At 52.3% G+C, this 18057-nt stretch overlaps 1 protein-coding gene and 1 non-coding gene across 2 annotated transcripts; one reads left to right on the forward strand and one right to left on the reverse strand.

Moving 5' to 3' along the window:
• Positions 1-2971: 2971 nt before the first annotated feature.
• On the forward strand, positions 2972-3078 carry LOC132526648 (U6 spliceosomal RNA). Its single transcript, XR_009542639.1, has one exon. It is a non-coding gene; the product is annotated as a U6 spliceosomal RNA (small nuclear RNA).
• Positions 3079-15607: 12529 nt separating this feature from the next.
• On the reverse strand, positions 15608-17784 carry DRAP1 (DR1 associated protein 1). The gene is made up of 7 exons (XM_060157601.1): positions 17628-17784; positions 17311-17383; positions 17108-17201; positions 16695-16814; positions 16481-16574; positions 16175-16263; positions 15608-15824 (listed from the first exon to the last, which is right to left on the reverse strand). Exons 1-7 carry the CDS (start codon positions 17667-17669, stop codon positions 15719-15721), a joined length of 618 nt encoding a protein of 205 aa, XP_060013584.1. The 5' UTR covers positions 17670-17784; the 3' UTR covers positions 15608-15718.
• Positions 17785-18057: the final 273 nt, after the last annotated feature.

The following is an 18057-nucleotide window of genomic DNA, read 5'->3' on the forward strand; positions in this document are numbered from 1 at the left end:
GTCTCTATGGCAACCAGTCCTCAGCCAGTCTCAAGGGCTCTGGCAAAAGCAGGCCAGGAAGGGTATATATATAAGTCCTACTTCCTTCCGGAGGGGAGAGTTGGGCAGGATGCTGAGAAAGAGTCCAGGCCTGGGAGTCCAGAGATCCAGGGCCAAGGCCTGCCTCTGCTCCTGACTCTGCAGGACTCCCCGTTGACCGAGTACAATTCCCCCCTGCCCTTGCTCAGCCTGTGTTTCACCATCTATCTATCAAAGGGGTCTCAGGACTCCCCATCTCAGAGGGTTCTCACACCCTATGAAGATGGCAGATGGCGCCTGCCGTGTCCCTCTCCCTCTGCCTGCCTCGTCCCTCTCCCTCTGCCTGCCTCCTTGCTGCCCCTCAGCCCCTGCTGAGGCCATGTAAGGGGCAAACTGAACCCTCACAACAAGATCTTGTTCAAACCACTTACCCTCCGAGGCCCTGACAGGACAGGAAAGGCCAGGAAGTTGAATACCACGTCCAGGAACAAGGCAGCAGGCAAACCAGAGCACTGAGGAGGCTCTGGAAGGAGAACATGCAGCTCTCATTCCAAAGTTCTAAGCATCGCCAAAAAGCCTTGACACGGTAAATCCCCGTGAGATGCCGGGAGCTGACCACTATGACCAGCAGTATAGGGACGTGGTGCCGAGCTGAGGCCCTGGAGATGGAGTAGCGTGGCTTAGCCTCTCACCGGTCTGTGACCTTGGGCAAGTCACTTCTCCCCTCTGCCAAACTGGAATCAGAGGCCCATCCCGTAGGTTTGTTGCAAGGATTCGATGAAATCACAAAGGCAACACACTCGGTAAATGTTGGTTAAAACTGCTAAAAATCACTGATGACTATTGGTAGGCAGCAGAGTACGATGGTCAGGAGTACAGAGGAAAGGGACTTCCCCGCGGTCCAGTGGTTAGGACTCCGCACTTCCACCGCAGGGGCACGGGTTTGACCCCTGCTGGGGGAACTAAGATCCCGCAAGCTGCGGGGCATGGCCAAAAAAAAAACCCCAAAAAACAGAGGAAGCACGGGGGTTTGAGATCCCAGCCCCTCCACGTGTCACGTACCTTCTCTGTTTCCTCATGGGCAACATGGGGCTGGTTATAACAGTGTCTACCTTCTAGGGCTGTGGCAAGGATTAAATCAGTTAATATATACACACATGCATCATGGAACATTTCCACAGCTCGTCACAACTGCCAGGTGAGAGTTGTTATTAATCAGCCAACAGTGCGGCCCCGGTGAGACTGCTCGTGGAAGTAAATCCCAGCAGATGCCCTACGGGCGTGTTTTGCTCAGAGCTTTGTTGCTGTGGACCCCTGTCTGCTTGCAGACTCCATCCCAGTAGCACCTCTGCAATGAGCACATTTCACTGAACAACCTAAGTAACGCTCCAGGGAAAGATCTTTTCCATTCAAAATAGGTCAACTCTGCTCTTTCTGGTGGGCCGCCAGCCCCGCGCATCCACCTCCTCTGCTGAATGTCACCCGTGGGACCCCAGGTGGAGGGCAAGTGTGTGGGCTGCTCCATTTTCAGAGAGCAAGTCCCCTCCAGACCCCCATCGAACTGATTTTTTGGACAAACTCTGGGCTACTTCCTTCCTTGGCAGAGGACAGGTCTGGGCTCCTCAGGTAAATATTTTCACGAGGTGTCTACAGACCTTTCCAGCCACACTCACTCCTCAAGTGAGCTCCTCCAGTCTGCTGGCCTTAAAAGCCATCTATCACCTTCCAGGTCTGCCCGAGGTTACATATCTCAGGACTGACCTCTCCCGCAAAGTCCAGACTCGTATCCAATGGCCCATTCGACAACTCCACTTGGATGATGAATAAGCATATTAGTTAATTTGACATGTTGAAATTCAGACTTTCCATCTGCCCCATCTCAGTCAAGGCCACATCCATCCTTCCTGCTGCTCACGCCAAAATTCTGGTGTCATTGTGGACTCCTCTCTTTCCTTCACACTCCACACCCCAAGCACTAGCAAACCCTGCTGGTGCCGCCTTCAGAATACACACAGAATCCAGCCACTTCTCCCCTCCACCACCATTAGCACGCTCCCCCAAGCCCCCACCCTTTCTCATCCGGATCACTGCAGTAGCCCCTGCGCCCAGCTTCTGCTCTTGCCCCAAGTCTGTTCTCTACTCAGCAGCCAGAGTGATCCTGTTAAGACCGGAGTCTGTCCTGCCTTTGTTTAAAACCCTCCGATGGATTCCCACCCCCTCTCTTTTTGGCTGCGCCGCACGTCTTGCGGGATCTTAGTTCAACCAGGGATGGAACCCAGGCCCCCTGCAGTGGAAACGCCGACTCCCAACCACTGGACTGCCAAGGAATTCCCGGGATCCCATCTCTTGAGGAGTAAAAGAAGAAGTCCTTACCATGGCCTACTAGGTCCTGTGTGATCCATCTGCCCCATCTACCTGCAGGTCCCACCACAAGCACCTGCTTCGGAACACGGGAGCCGTTGAACTGTTGACTTATGCTTGGCCTTCGATGCCAAAACAGACCTGAAACCGTGGACCTTTTTAATGTCTTGTGATTTTGCATGTGTGTGTGTGTAATTTCTCAACAAAAGTGACATCATACTTTTTTTGCTTAATAGTATATTATGCTTATCTTTCCATGTCAGTACATGCAGAGCTACCTCAGCCTTCACACTGGTTGTCACCATATGTCTGACATGATGTACTAAACTCATCTCCTCCTGTCAGACACGCACACAGCTTCTGCTAGCTTCCCTGGGACAGACATTGCAGCAGTGACGTCCTTGGAAATGCGCCTTTGCACGTGAGGTATTTCTGCAAGATAAGTTCCTTTAAGCAAACTTGCTGGCTGTCAGCAATTTAATTTTGATAACGCTTAATCACTGTCCCCAAATGCTCAATCAATATAGATTTCAATCCACAGTGTTTACACCCTCGCCAGCAAAACGTAGTATAATTTAAAGAAATCTTTGCTGTGCTCACTTCAGCAGCACATATACTAAAATTGGAACGACACAGAGAAGATCAGCGTGGACCCCGTACAAGGATGACATGGAAATTTGTGAAGCGTTCCATATTAAAAAAAAATCTTTGTTAATCTCATAGGTGAAAAAATACGAACTCGTTGCTATAACTTGCATTCCCTTCATTATTTGTGAGATTCGTATATTTTCCTATCTTTATGGGCCATTTGTGCTTCCTTTGTGAATTCCCTGTTCGCGTCCTTTGCACATTTCTCTTCTGGTCCTCGGACACAGGGCGCTGAGTTGATTATGTTCCTTATTTCACAGTGTATGAGAATCACCAATGGATACAAGGTCAATCTCTTGTTTTGGTTTAGCATTTTTTTCTCCTTTATCTTTGCTATTCATTCCCATCTCACTTAAATAGGAATGGCTCTGTGAAGTATCTAATATCATGTTTATGCATTGGTGGTTTTAGTTTATATAAATGTATTATGCTGTTGACCTCATTTTTGTTCCTTACTCTTCTCTCTGAACGCCACGTTTTGAGAAGCTGTCTGTTGTTTCTGACTGTTGCCTAAAGTTCTGTAGTTTGCTTCCATTACGCTTTACTATGCATTCCCCTGAGGTTGGATGCCAACGTTGCCCCCAACTTCTGTTTCCACACAGGACACTGCAGTCAACGCCCTTGTATATGCCTCTTTGTACATCTGCACGAGAATTTCTGGGGCTTATTTACCAAGGATTGAGAGTGTGGGATCTTGAAACAAATGTATATCTCTTTTTAGATTGCTTGAAAAAGAAGTTGTACCAGTTTATATGCCTGCAAAAGTGATAAGGGGTTCTGTCGGCCCACACCCTCACCAAACATCAGTATTCACCTGATGAATTTTTACTCACCTGATAGTTATAAAAGGGTATCTCCCTGGGATAAACCATAATGGAAAAGAATACAAGAAAGAATGTATATATGGGACTTCCCTGGTGGTCTAGTGGTTAAGAATCTGCCTTCCAATGCAGGGGATGCGGGTTCAATCCCTGGTGGGGGAACTAAGATCTCACGTGCCATGGGGCAACTGAGCCTGTGTGCCACAACTAGAGAGAAGCCCATGCGCCCTAACAACAGATCCTGCATGCTGCAACGAAGATTCCGTGTGCCACAACCAGGACCGATGCAGCCAAATAAATAAATAAATATTTTTTTAAAGTATATATGTGTATAACTGTGTCACTTTGCTGTACAGCAGAAATTAACACAACATTGTAAATCAACTACACTTCAATAAAAAAATAAATTTTAGGGACTTCCCTGGAGATCCAGTGACTAAGATTCCGTGCTCCCAATGCAGGGGGCACGGCTTCGATCCCTGGTCAGGGAACTAAGATTCCACATGCCACGCGGTGCGGCCAAAAGAAAAATACATATATGTATATATAAAATGAATGAAAAAATAAATTTAAAAACATGGTATCTCATTGTAATTTTAACTGAATTGTGCTGATTACTTCTTTGACCCCATCTTCATTAATTTTTTGCCTTTGGGCCAGTTCAGTTCAGTTCAGTTCAGGGGTACTTGTTTCTGTTCATGGCCATTTCTCTATTGTGTTTCTTGGCTTTTTCTTATTGACTTGCAGGAGTTCTTCATTCACTAGGTTGCAACCAGCTATCTATCAACATTATCTCTGATGGCCTTTGTGGAGCAGAAATACTTAATTGTTTTTGTTTGTTTGTTTTTGTTGTTGTTGTTTTTGCGGTACTCGGGCCTCTCACTGCTGTGGCCTCTCCCGTTGCGGAGCACAGGCTCTGGACGCGCAGGCTCAGCAGCCATGGCTCACGGGCCCAGCCGCTCCGCGGCATGTGGGATCTTCCCGGACCGGGGCACGAACCCGCGTCCCCTGCATCGGCAGGCGGACTCTCAACCACTGCGCCACCAGGGGAGCCCGAAATACTTAATTTTGATGTGCTCAGATCCATAAATGTTTTGAATGAGGGTTTGCATTCTGGATGTCTTAAGAAGTCCTTTCCCTACCCCTAGGTGGGGCATTCTTCTCTATTTTATGCTATTAGATCATAATCTAACATCTGTGTTCAGAGTGAAATGCTCTACACTTTTCCTTTTCTGATACTGTTCTTTTCTGGTTTGGGAGTCACCTGAGGAAGTGGGCAGCCTTTTCTCATTCTCTGTTTTCTGGAACAACTGGTATAAGATAAGGACCATCTCTCTGTTCCTTGAAAGTCTGGTGGGCTCCACTGGGAACCTTTGGCACTGGAGTCTTAGATTATAATCTTCTTTACTGGTTATTGATCTATTGAAGTTTTTGATAGTTTTGTACCAATTTTGGCGTTTCACACTTTTCTGAAAAGGCCTTCACTTTGATTAAGTTTTTATTTTGGGTGACATACAATTATTTGTAACATTCTTTTCTTTTAAATTGGAGTACAGCTGTTTTACACTGCTGTGTCAGTTTCTGTAATATTCTTTGATATTATGGCATTTTAAATTCTCTGGGGGCTCGGAAGTCGGGTCATGTGGCCCAGTGGCCACGGGAAGGTCTTGGGATTGGTCCTAAGCATGATGGAAAGTGTGAGAGGATGTTAGAAGACCCATTTTGTCACGCAAAACCCCCGGTCTACTTGAAGATTATAAAGGGTTGGGAGGGTGGATTCTGGAAGGAGAATTTTGTGATGAGATTGATTTAGAAAGGGAGTCCCAACACTCCCCTCAGGGACTAGGGCTGGGGTCTGCCTTCTAATCCCAAATCTGGGGAGAGGTGTTTCAAGAAAGCTGCCTGGAGAGCTTGAGATGGGCTACCTGAAGTCGTGGCAGCCCAGTGGATCAAGGGTACAGGAGACTTCCAGAAAGGCTGCGGAGCCACGGTGGGAACTGGCCAGCACTGTGGAGAAACATGGCACAGAAAGTCACGACTTCATCTGAGGGCATAGAGAGAAGTTTCCTTTGGAATTTTAGAGGGACATTGGGAGACAAATTATCCTTTATTATATCCCGCGCATCTTGTATTGTCACAGTAGCCTCACAGTAGAAGATTTTGAGGGGAGGAAGTGATGGGGGCTGATTCAGGGCCTTTTTTTTTTTTTAAGATTTTTTTTGATGTGGACCATTTTTTTTAAAGTCTTTATTGAATTTGTTACAATATTGCTTCTGTTTTATGGGGGGGGGTTGTTTGTTTGTTTTTGGCTGCGAGGCATGTGGGATCTTAGCTTCCTGACCAGGGATCGAACCCACACCCCCTGCATTGGAAGGCAAAGTCTTAACCACTGAACCACCAGGGAAGTCCCTGATTTAGGTGGTTGTTGTTTTGTTTTTTTTCTTTGAGGCAAGGAGTAGTGACTTTATTCACAACACCGGCAGACTGAGAAGATGACGGGCTAGTGTGCCCAAAAAACCATCTTATCGGGGTCTGAATGCCGGTTTCTTTTATAGAACAGAGATGGGGAGCAAGTGAGGAAGTAAAGTAAAAAGGCTATTAGCTTTGCGTGGCTTGGCCAGCATCGGGGAGGGGACGTGTTAATTTCTTCTTTTCTGCAGCCATTCACAGGTGGGCAGTGGGCAGCATGGACGAATATCCCTCCCTCCTGGGGCCTCGATCTGTACACTGTGTAACTTTCTTTCCACAAGTGGAGACATCTGAGTTGTTCCCCCGATGAGAAAGACTGCCTGTGTCCAGCATCATCTACGAAACTTCATCAGAGATTCCACGAAGCCCCTACTGTGTCCCAGCCCCTGTCAGGGTCTGGTACAACCAAAGTGCTCAATAAATATTTGTTGGGTGAATGAACTAAATTCACCTCTCTCCCTGGCAGTGTTAGTCAAACTTATTTGCCCAGGATATATTCAAAAGACAAGCAAGGGCTTCCCTGGTGGCGCAGTGGTTGAGAGTCCGCCTGCTGATGCAGGGGACACGGGTTCGTGCCCCGGTCCGGGAAGATCCCACATGCCGTGGAGTGGCTGGGCCCGTGAGCCATGGCCGCTGAGCCTGCGCGTCCGGAGCCTGTGCTCCGCAACGGGAGAGGCCACAACAGTGAGAGGCCCACGTACCACAAAAAAAAAAAAAAAAAAAGTAGGAAACAACCCAAATGTCCGTGGAGGGATGAATGAATCAACAAAATATGGTATATACATTAATAGACTAGTGTTCAACCTTAAAAAGAAATTCTAACACATGCTACAACATGGATGAACCTTGAAGACTTTATGCTAAGTGAAATAAACCAGACACATATGGATAAATATTGTATGATTCCACTTATATACGATGCCTAGAATAGTCGATGACATAGAGACAGGAAGCAGCACAGTGGTTACCAGGGGCTGTGGGAAGTGGGGAATGGGGAGTTGGTGTTCAATGAGAATAGAGTTTCAGTCTGGGATGATGAAATAAATTCTGGAGATGGAGAATGGTGATGGTTGCACAATGTGACAGTACTTAATGCCACTGAACTGTTCACTTAAAACTGGTTAAGGGAATTCCCTGGCGGTCCAGTGGTTAGGACTCCGCGCCTCCACTGGGTCAGGTACACGGGGACCAGGAACTGGTTTGCTCACAGCCTAAGGCCAGCACCTAGCACAGCCTGGCACTAAGCAGGTGGTCAGCAGATCTCTATAAATATCTCTGTTAACAACGCTTTTATGAGGCCCATTTTATACTAAGGAAACTGAGGCACAGAGAGGTGGGGTTATCTGCTCAAAGCCACAAGGCTGGTAAGGGGTGGTGCTAGAACCACAATACATACAAGGAGTATAGCCCAGAGCCCAGACTCCTTGGTGGGGGTGAGGGCTCTGCTCCCTGGAATATGGTAGGGAAGTGGATCCTGACGGGGAGATGGGACCAGGTAAGTGATGAAGTGGGGCCTGTGGAGGAGCAATGGAGGCCCCGGCCCCTACCTCATCCTCCGTCCCCCGCCCCGAAACTGTTTGGCTTCCCTGCTACTTCAGATGTAACTTCAGACAAAGGTGGTGCGCGGGGGCGGGGAACCCACAGACAGAAACAAAACTCAGAGAATTTAGGGGAAGGGGAAAGTGAAACCAGCCCTGGGCACAGGGCAGGGGTGGGAGAGAATCAGTGGCTGGAAAAAAGGGCAGCACCCCAGCCCCTCACAGGAACAAGGAAGGGTGAGGACTCCAATGGCCAGAGTCCCTGCATACCTGCTGGCTGCTGCTTCCACACACCGGCCTCACTGGCACCCCCCACCCAAATTGGTTGTTTGCACATTTGTTCATCGGAGCAGGTTGACCTTTTTCTTTTGTGCTCTTCTCGCCAGAGCCCAGAGCAGTGCCTAGCACAGAGTAGGTGCTCAGGAAATATTTGTCGAGTGAGTGAAGGAAGGAAATACCTATGACCCCAAGAGCACTGCAGGGCCACTGTTTACTTGTCCTTATAGGACACTGTCTAGGAGGATCAATTCGTTTGGCCCATTCTGAAGATGACAATTGACAATATTTTTTGGTTTTGCTTTAAACATGGCATGCATAGACTTAGCTGTTCATCTCTTTGGTTTGAGCACTTCAGGCACCACCAGGGTCCTGAAAAGCCTTCCTTTAAAATGGACTTTGCTTGGGAATTCCTTGGTGGTCCAGTGGTTGGGACTCCGCACTTCCACTGCATGGGACACAGGTTCGACCCCTGGTCAGCGAACTAAGATCCTGCAAGCCGCGAGGCGTGGCCAAAATAAATACATTAATTAAATAAAATGGACTTTCCCTTTCAGCCCATCCCCAATCCCATTCTTGCTCCCCACAGCGCCCCACTCTTGTGCGTCTAGAGCATGTCCTTCCAGTCTGCCTTCCAGGCATTGATTTCCATCTGTGTCAATTACAGGCACCATTTATTGAGTGCTTACCATGTGCTAGGCACTGTGCTAAGCACTTTATATGTCACGTCTCATTTATTCATCATACGTCCCTGAAAGAGGTGCTATTATTTTCTTTTATATATAAATTTATTTATTTTATTTTTGGCTGAGTTGGGTCTTTGTTGCTGCACGCGGGCTTTCTTTAGTTGCAGCGAGTAGGGGCTTCTCAATGCGGTGGCTTCTCTTGTTGCAGAGCACCGGTTCTAGGTGCGTGGGCTTCAGTAGTTGTGGCCTGCGGGCTCAGCAGTTGTGGCCCACGGGCTTAGTTGCTCCGCAGCATGTGGGATCTTCCACCAGGGCTCGAACCCGTGTCCTCTACCTTGGCAGGCAGATTCTTAACCACTGCACTACCAGGGAAGCCCAAGAGGTGCTATTATTGTCGCCACTTTACAGATGAGGAAACTGAAGCACAGAGAGCTTAAGTCACTGGCCCAAGGTCACAGAATAAATGGCAGAAATATACGGCATTGCTGTGCTTGTCTGTGTTTTGACTTTCCATAAAAACTGCTGTGTTATAGATCTTGTTCTACATTTTTCTGTTTTTCTGATACGTTGAAGCTTTGTCCACATTGCTACCTGCCATGCAGCACCCCAGTGACAGACAGCTTGGCAGCCTGTAATACTTCACCACTTCTAACCATGCCTAGGGCATGTCTTTCTCTTTGGGAGAGGTTTTACCCACGAGTGGAACTTCCGGAAGTCACTTAGCCATCATACTGACCTTTCAAACACGCCAGAAGCACCTGACTTCTGTGTACCCACCTCCCCACCAGCCATCAGTTTTATCTTTCTTCCTTTTTTTTTTTTTTGGCGCTTGTGGGATCTTAGTTCGCCGACCAGGGATTGGCCCCGGCATTGGAAGCGTGGAGTCCTAACCACTGGACCGCCAGGGAATTCCCTTATCTGACTTTCTGTTCTTGCCAATCTGACGGGTCTCATGTGAGACCCTGTGTTTTCCTTTGTAGCTTTCTGATTACTGGGGTGGGTGCAGAAATCTTAGCGCTTATTCCATTTCTAAAAATAACATTTGAATACACACAAGCACACAAAATAGGAAGGACATGATTTCAGAATAAAGAAAGCTCACTCTGGTGATGGGAGGTGAGTGTCGCCCAGGTCCTGCCCCACTCCCCAGCTTCAAGGAACCCCCTGAGAGAGTCCAGAGCTACCTGCCACTCTCACCAAACACTCTGCCAAGGAGAGGAGGGACCAGGACCCTGGTGGAGCACCTGGATCACAGGTGTCACTCCCTTGCCGCAGTTCCTATAGCCTAGAAGAGTGGGAACTTGGTCCCATCCACGTCCTGGAGACAAGCTTACCACACCCAAGAAGGAATGGGGGGACCTCAGAACTCCACCTCCCCACACTCTGGACCCCTAGGCAGGCCAGTGTACAAGCCCCTGCCCATCTCTGTGCCAATGAGCAAACTCGGGGCACTCGTCCCACTTCCTGAGCCTCAGTCTCCTCCTCTGTAAAATGGGAGGTGATGGGAACACCTCTCCGAGAGAGTGGACTCAGATACAACGCTGGGTCGTGCTGCACTCAGATACACAGCGCTGCAGATCAGTCCACCAGGCCAGTGGGCGGTGGGTGAGGTCACTCCCACCCCTTCTCTCTCCCTCCTTCCCCCTCACCTCCTCCTCCAGCCCCTGGGGACTCCAGGTGTGCCAGCCCCGGGGGGGGGCAGGTGTCGGGGAGGAGCCCACACCACTACCTTCTCTCCCTCCACGAAGCTTCTGGGACCCTGAGGGTCCGTCAATGCCAGAAGGACACCCCTTAGCCAAGGTGGGCTGAGTACAGTGCTGGTGCCTCCTGAATCTGGGTCCCGGGTGGTGGATGAGGACGTGGGAGCTGGGGGAGACCACAGGGAAAGCTGAGCGGATCAAATCTCAATCCTGGCCTTTGCTCTCACTGTCCCCTCTGCTCTTTCCCCACCGATAGCCTGTGGCCTGCACACTCCTCACTTAATAGGGCTTTCTACTGAAATCTCACCTTATCAGTCTCCCCTGAACGCTGCATAGAATGGCTGGGGCCACCCGTCCTGTCCTGCCTGGGATTCCCCACTCCTTTATTATGCTTCCTTTTCCCCAGTACACATTATCGCCATCTGACATACTATTTATCTTCTTTATTGTCTGTCTCTCTCCATCAGAAACGAACTCCAAGAAACGCTTTCTTCGTGTAATCACCACTGCCTGGAATAGTATCTGGTGTGCAGTAGGTTCTCAATGGCCATGTAGATAAAATAAAGTTTTTATGTTGTATCATAAAGGTGTGTGTATCGTTAAGTGTGCAGCTTAGTATATTTTTATATATAACCATCACCCAGTTCAAGCTATGGAACATTTCCAGAAGGCTTCCCAGTGACCACCCCCATCAGCCCCCAGCCCAAGGTAATTGTTATACTGACTTCCATCACCATCGGTTAGTTTCACCTGTCCCTGAACTTTATTTAAATGAATTATGTCATAGCGTGCACTCACTCTTTTGTTAGGTTTCTTTTGCACAACATAATGTCTATAAGATTCGTCCTGATACTGCGTGTCACAGTGGTTTGTTCTTTTGTGTTTCTGTTTTATTATATATTATCCTATCATTTATTTATTCATGCTCTTGTTGATCGGATTTGGATTGTTTCCAGTTGGGGGCTATGAACATTCTTGTACGTGTCTTTTGGTGGCCGTATGCCTAGGAGTGGCATCGCCGTGTCACACGGAAGCGTATGTTGATAGACTCGATGAGAATCTGCAAAAGCGTTCTCTTTCTTCTTTTTTTTTTTAATTTATTCATTTGGTTGCGTAGGGTCTTAATTGCAGCAGGAGGGCTCCTTAGTTGTGGCATGCAAACTCTTAGTTGCGGCATGCATGTGGGATCTAGTTCCCTGACCAGGGATCGAACCCGGGGCCCCCTGCATTGGGAGTGTGAAGTCTTATCCACCACGCCACCAGGGAAGTCCCTTCTTTTTTTCCCTCCAAACCGTTTTCTAAGGTGGTTGCACCCACTGCCATTCACCCCAGCAGTGTGAGTTCTGGTGTCGCCACCTCTACCCTAGCATAGGTGGTATCAGATTTTATTTATTTAATAAAAGAGCTTTTTGTTTATTTATCTAATTTATTTACTTTTGTTCCCCACCCAGGGATTGAACCCGGGCCTGCAGCAGTGAGAGCGTGGAATCCTAATCATTGGAGCACCAGGGAATTCCCAGACTTCTTAGTTTCTGTCTTCTGGTGGGTGACTGGTAACTCATTTCCCTGCTGGGTGATGATGTTGGGTGCTTAATAAACGTTTGTTGAATGGATCCTTAAATGGGCTGTGGAGGGGGGGCTTTCCACTTGGCAGGGAGGGGTGGGTCTGTACTCTTCACATGAAGGTCACAGCTGCTCCCTCTTTCACACACTGGTCACACTTACACCCTGGGGCACAGTTGATGCCGGGCTGAGGCATTCAGGCTCAAGGCTCCCCAGTGGACAGACAATAAAGAATGACAATCATCTGGTTCCCAGGAAGAGCTCTGCAGATGGGGTACTGACAGGCTGCCTCTCCCTGTGCCCAGTGGTACCCAGAGGGCAGGGCAGAGCCATCTTTTCCCATTCCCAGGAGGCACCCAGAGGCCAGGCCCCGCCAGAAGCACTGTCTCCCTGGGGCCCCTGCCCTCTGCCTCAGGAGGCCACACTCCTAACACTCGTCAAAGGCTGGGTCAGGCCCTTCCCAATGGCCCATGAGGTCCTGCGGCAGAAGCTGGCTGGTCACCCAGGTTGGCTAGACCACCTTCCCCAGCCTCCCTCGGGTGGGACCCTGTGACAGGTCCAGTGGGAAAGTAAACAGAGGCAATGGGACCACTTCCAGCCCTGGCCCAGGAAAACCTCCGCAGGCTGAGACTCCCCGTTCCGCAGTGACTTTGAAAGCCATGAGTTGAGGGTGGTGGGGCCACAAGATGGAAGGAGCCTGGGCCCAGAAGTTCCTCTTGGAGAAGCACGGCCCACTGAGCAGAGAAAACCCGTTATGAACCTTACGTGGGCAAGAAATACATTTCTATTGTATTTCAACCTACACATATTGAGTTTGTTACATTACCCTTTACCCTAACTAATAGGTATAACTCGTACATAGAGTTTAGTACATATAACTAACACAGGTAATAACTAGGCCCCGTTTTACAGATGAGAGAACTGAGACAGAGAAGCTGAGAACTCGTTCAAGGTTAATAAGTGGAGAAGCCAGGATCTGAATCCGGGACTAATGAGGTTCTACTCATAAGCACCCTGTCAAGACTGAGTCAACAGGCTGAGGATGCAGAGACCCAGGGCAGCGGCTCCTGGGCGTCTCACTCCCACTTGCACCTCCTGGATGAAGGGAGGCTGCTCCCTGCACCCTTGCCTCCTCGCCTTCCCCAGCCATCGCCCACCCTCTCCGTGCAAAATCTCACCTTTTGGACAGATCCCAGCAACGGGCTCCCAGGGTCTCTTTGTCTCCCACCCACGTGCCTTGCATGGCTTGGCAGGCCTTCGGCTCCGTGGACCCCAGAAGCTCACCCTCCCTGGGACTGTGCCCAACTTGCTGCTGGAGAAAACCGCTTGCTCCCTCTCCGGGGCCAACAGGAAGCACCTCCCATGCACAGTCCTTGCCAGCCAGAGCTCTCTTAGTTACAAGTAACAGAAAGCCAGCTGGCTTCTAGGGAGAAAAATTTTTTTATTGGCTCACGTGACTAGGAAGTCCAAGGTATACAGGCATCAGGGTCCAGGTTATCAGATGTTACCAGAAGATGGTGCCTCTGAGCCTCCGGGCACTGCTGTGCTGGCCCTGTGCTCAGTCAAAATCACCCTTTGGGGTGGGAAGCAGCTTTCAGCACCCACCAGCCTCCATTCCGCCAGCCTTGCTACCCCAGTGTGGCCACTGTCATCCTCACCTGGACTCCTGAGAGGGTTCCCTGCTGCCACCAGAGCCACGCGGAAGCCAGCGGCGATCTTGTCAAACCCCTTTCCCAAGGGTCCCACCTAAAGTCCCAGGGCTCAGGTGTGTTGCCCACTGGGGTCATGACACTGCCTACGTACTCACGGCGGTCAGAGCCTGTTTGATTGGCCAGGCTGGCAGTTCCCATGCCTCAACCCCACGGAGTGCAGTCAGCTGCACACACCACAGGCTGAGTAGGGATGTTTCCCCAAAAGGAACCGGGGGCTTTCCTTTCTTACACCTAGAGCAGGAGCAGATGAGAAGCAGACAAGACCCATGTGCCCTCAGGCTCCAGCTGCCCTGGGCCCACCCAGGCCTGCCATGGTGCCTCCCACTTCACAAAGAAGTCATACGCCATCAGATAAAAACCGAATACCTCAGTCCCCCACCAAAACCTACTCAACCCCTCTCCCCAGTTAGGCTGGGGTTGGCTTCGGGCAACCCCACCTCACTCCATCAGTCCCCCCTCCCATCCCTTCAGCCCCTTCAGTCTGCATTTCTGCCATCTTAAAAAATAACCCCCCCGGGGCTTCCCTGGTGGCGCAGTGGTTGTGAGTCCGCCTGCCAATGCAGGGGACACGGGTTCGTGCCCCGGTCCGGGAAGATCCTGCATGCCGTGGAGCGCCTGGGCCCGTGAGCCATGGCTGCTGGGCCTGCGCGTCCCGAGCCTGTGCTCCGCAGCGGGAGAGGCCGCAACGGTGAGAGGCCCGCATACCACAAAAAAATAAAATTAAAATAAATAAATAAACCCCAATCCGTTCCTCCGTCCTCACTCTGAGCCACTGCCCTCTCCCACCTCCCCTCCACGGTTCTGAGTGTTGCTTCCACTCACCTCCAAGTTTCTCACCTCGCTGTCCCGTCCACAACCCCCAAGCCACTGAGGCATCCGACAGCTGAGTTCTCCCTCCTCCCACATGCCCCTGGGTGGGCACCGCAGTGGCTCCTGGGGGGCCCTTGGGCTGGCTGCTCTTCAGTCTATTTTGGTGGTCTGCCCCAGCCCTCCCCTCTCCCCGATGCTCAAGGTTCACACACCTGTCTTTAGCCCCCTATGTCCAAGCGCCCACTTCACTCCTCTCCTCAGTGGCCTCACAGGCACCCCAAACCCATCACAGCCAAACTCGAGATCTTGCTAACCCTCTTCTTCCTATTCTCCCCCAGCCCCACCCAAAGAAACCTGGGAGTCCTTGAGGATCCCCTGCCCCTGATGCAGTCAGTCATCAGCGTCCAGGATTCCCGACAGCACGCCATGCCTCCCCGCCCGCCTCACCAAGCCACTGCTCCCTGAAGACACACATCTACCTCGCGCCCGCAGCTCCAGGGTCTGCTCAGGGTCACAGCCTGCTCGCTCACAAGCCAGCCTTCAAGGCCGCCACAACCCCAAGTACCTCTGCTCCCACTGCCCCTCCCCACACGCCCTGCAAGGCAACTGGCCCAAGCTCTTGTTTACAAGACTGTTGCCGTTTCCTGTCCCGTCTGTCCCTTTGCAGCAGCCCAGAGTGAGCAGAATGGTCTCCATTAGACAGACAAGAAGAGGCCACTCACAGAAGAGCAGAAACCTGCCCAGGCTCACACAGCACAATGAGACAGGTTGTCTCCCAGCATGACTGGCACCAGCTGGCTCAGGCCCTCTGCCACTCTGATCCGCCTTCCTTCCATCAGCCCCCCGGTCCTGCTCTGGCAGAACCGTGGCCTCCGGCCCCTCCCTTCAGTCAGCTGCTGTCCAGACCACCACGGCTCCTGGCCCCAGCTCAGCGTGGGGAAGGAGGTGGATGGACGGGAAGGAGGCCACAAAGCGCTGGACACAAGCTGGGACAGACACTGGTGCTCCCTTTTATTGTTGTTTTATTAATAAATTTAAGAACAGCTCTAACTTCTCTCTCCCCCCAGAGCAACTAAAACCAACTAAAAGGGGGTGGGGCCTGGGGGGCAGAGGGCGCTAGGAGTCATAATCCTCTTCATCCTCTGCGTCAGGTGCTGAGGGGCCTGGGGGTGCTGGGGGTAGAGGCAGAGTCGAGGTGAAGGGCATGAAGGGTGTCGGGGGGCTGCAGGGCAGAAAGCAGGAAAGGAAGATCAGGCCACTCTCTGGTGCAGATTCCTGCCCACTCAGCCCCACCCGGTCCTCCACACAGGCAGCCCTGGAGCCCAGCGCCCTCTGTACCAACACGGAGCCAAGCCGAGAGAGGGGAAGGATCCAGGGCAGGTCACACAGCCTCACCCAGGGGGAGGGGACCTTCTGAGAGCACAGTATTCAGCCTTTAAGGTCTCCTCAGTTCCTCCCCTCCTATCCCTGAAATTTGCTACAACCAACAGAACCAAGTGGCCAGGGAGGCCAGGAGGGACAAGTCAGCCTTGGGGTCGGCTAGCCCTCTCTTGGTGCCACTGAACTGCTTACCTCTGAAAGTGGACAGGGGGGAGGCTGGCCTGGGGTGGGGCCTGTGGTGTCTCCTCTTCGCCGTCAGTATCTGTATCCTCAGACTCATCCTGCGAATAAGGCAGGAATGAGAAATGACCAGAAAGGCATGGGCTCATCACTGGAAAGCAGAAATAGGAGATGGACCTCCGTAGTCCCAATTTACAAGCAAACAAACCAAAACGAAAAGGTCACAGGTGAGGTTGGGACCAGGCCTCCAGCCAGCTTGGCCTGGCCGGATGCAAGGCTGCCCTGCGGGGCAGGACAGAGGGCTGGGGCCACACTCACCTCCTGCTCCGAGTCTGTGCCCGACAGCTTCTTGTCCTTGCCCTTGCTTCCCATCCCACCATTCTTCCGGTTGCTGCTCCCTGGCTTCCGGCCCCTTCAGGAAAGTATAGTGCATCTGCCCAGAGGTCTCTCCCCTCCTTTGCCACCCGCCAGCCACCCCCAACCCCAAGGGCCTTGGCCTTCCCCACCTGGACACTGGACCCTGGCTCCCCACCTGCGGGGACCCTTGTCCCCATCCATGTGGTTTTCTTCCCCGTCCCCCTGCATGTCAGGCACAGATGCCACCAGGTCCTTCAAGAAGTCAAATTGCTGCTCCAGCTCAATGCACTGCTTCCTGGAAGAGGTGGGGAGGGGATGGCACTCAGGTAGGGCACAGCCATCTGCACCCTCAGCAAGGGGCTCTCTGGATGTCAGGGGAATGGAGCCTGGAAAATTTCAATCCCAACCATCCCCCCCTTTGCTAGAACACTCAACCCCTCCTCCCAAGTTCAAACCCACTAGTCTTTGAGGCCTTGCTGATCTCCCAGCACCTCCTACCTCCCGCACTATCAGGGCACAGCCTCTCCTAAGCGTGTGAACTCCTGGAAGAGGACCCCAACCGGGCCCTCCCAGAGCAGAGCCACTCACAGGTGGGACGTGGTCATGGTCTTGGCGTTTCGGGACTGGGTCACTTGGCAGGCCTTCTTCAACAGTGACTCCAGGAAAAGCTCGAGCGCCCGAGCTCAGGGGGGTCAAGGAGAACGCCCGGTGGTGTACCAGCCCACACAAAGCGACCCCGGGCTGCCGGCCTCCCCCACCTCCCTCAATCCGACCAGCCCCCAACAGGATACAGATGATGACAGGCACAGCCGCCGCCACCTTCCCAATCTCTTCATCCGTCTGCATGATCTTCTTGATCCGTGCCTGGGGAGGGGGTAGAGAGCTCGTACCCCGTCGCCTCCGTCCCGGAAGGGGTGCTTAAGTGGGGGGAGAGAAAGGGAGTATCCCAGGAGAAAGGGGGCGGGGGGCACCGACGCTGAGAGGGCACGGAAGGGGGCGGGGCGTCCGGGCCCCCGAACATCGCGATGCGCCCTACTCCCTAGCCGGGCCTGGGCCGGAGCCTCCCGAGAGCCCGGCCCGCTCCTCCGGGGCCTGGCCACGTGCTCACCGGCGGGAACCGCGCGTTGTACTTCTTCTTCTTGCTCGGCATCTCGGGGCCTCTCTCGCCGCACCGGGCCCAGCGCCGCCGCCCGCAGCCTCCCGGCCCACGGGCCTGCTCGTCGCCCGCCCGCCGCGGTTCCCCCGGGTCCTGGTGCCGCCCGCTCCGCCCCCGCCGCTGCCCACAGGGTCCTAGCGCCGCCGGTCACGACACCGCCGCAGGGCCCGAGCGCCCTCGCCTTAGAGCCTCCCAGGCGGTGCGCGTCTGTCGCGGACTGGACCGCCACTCCCGCTCGCCCCCAAGGCCAGAAGAGAGAGCGTTAGCCCCGCCCCCCGCAGGCCCGCCTCTCCTCGCGTTCCCTGACTGCCCCGCCCCTACTGCCCCGCCCCTACTGCCCCCGCCCCCTACTGCCCCGCCCCTTCCCCGGCCCCTCCCTGTG

The sequence above is a fragment of the Lagenorhynchus albirostris genome, chromosome 9 (genome assembly GCF_949774975.1).
Source record: "Lagenorhynchus albirostris chromosome 9, mLagAlb1.1, whole genome shotgun sequence".
Lineage (NCBI taxonomy): Eukaryota > Metazoa > Chordata > Mammalia > Artiodactyla > Delphinidae > Lagenorhynchus > Lagenorhynchus albirostris.

Bases quoted from the DNA above. Each gene is read 5' to 3' on its own strand.
- DRAP1 (XM_060157601.1), bottom strand. From the start codon at position 17,669: ATGCCGAGCAAGAAGAAGAAGTACAACGCGCGGTTCCCGCCG. The intron at 17,384-17,627 runs GTGAGCACGTGG...CCCCCTCCCCAG, and splicing joins ACAACGCGCGGTTCCCGCCG to GCACGGATCAAGAAGATCAT. The intron at 16,815-17,107 runs GTGAGTGGCTCT...CACCTCTTCCAG, and splicing joins ACCATGACCACGTCCCACCT to GAAGCAGTGCATTGAGCTGG.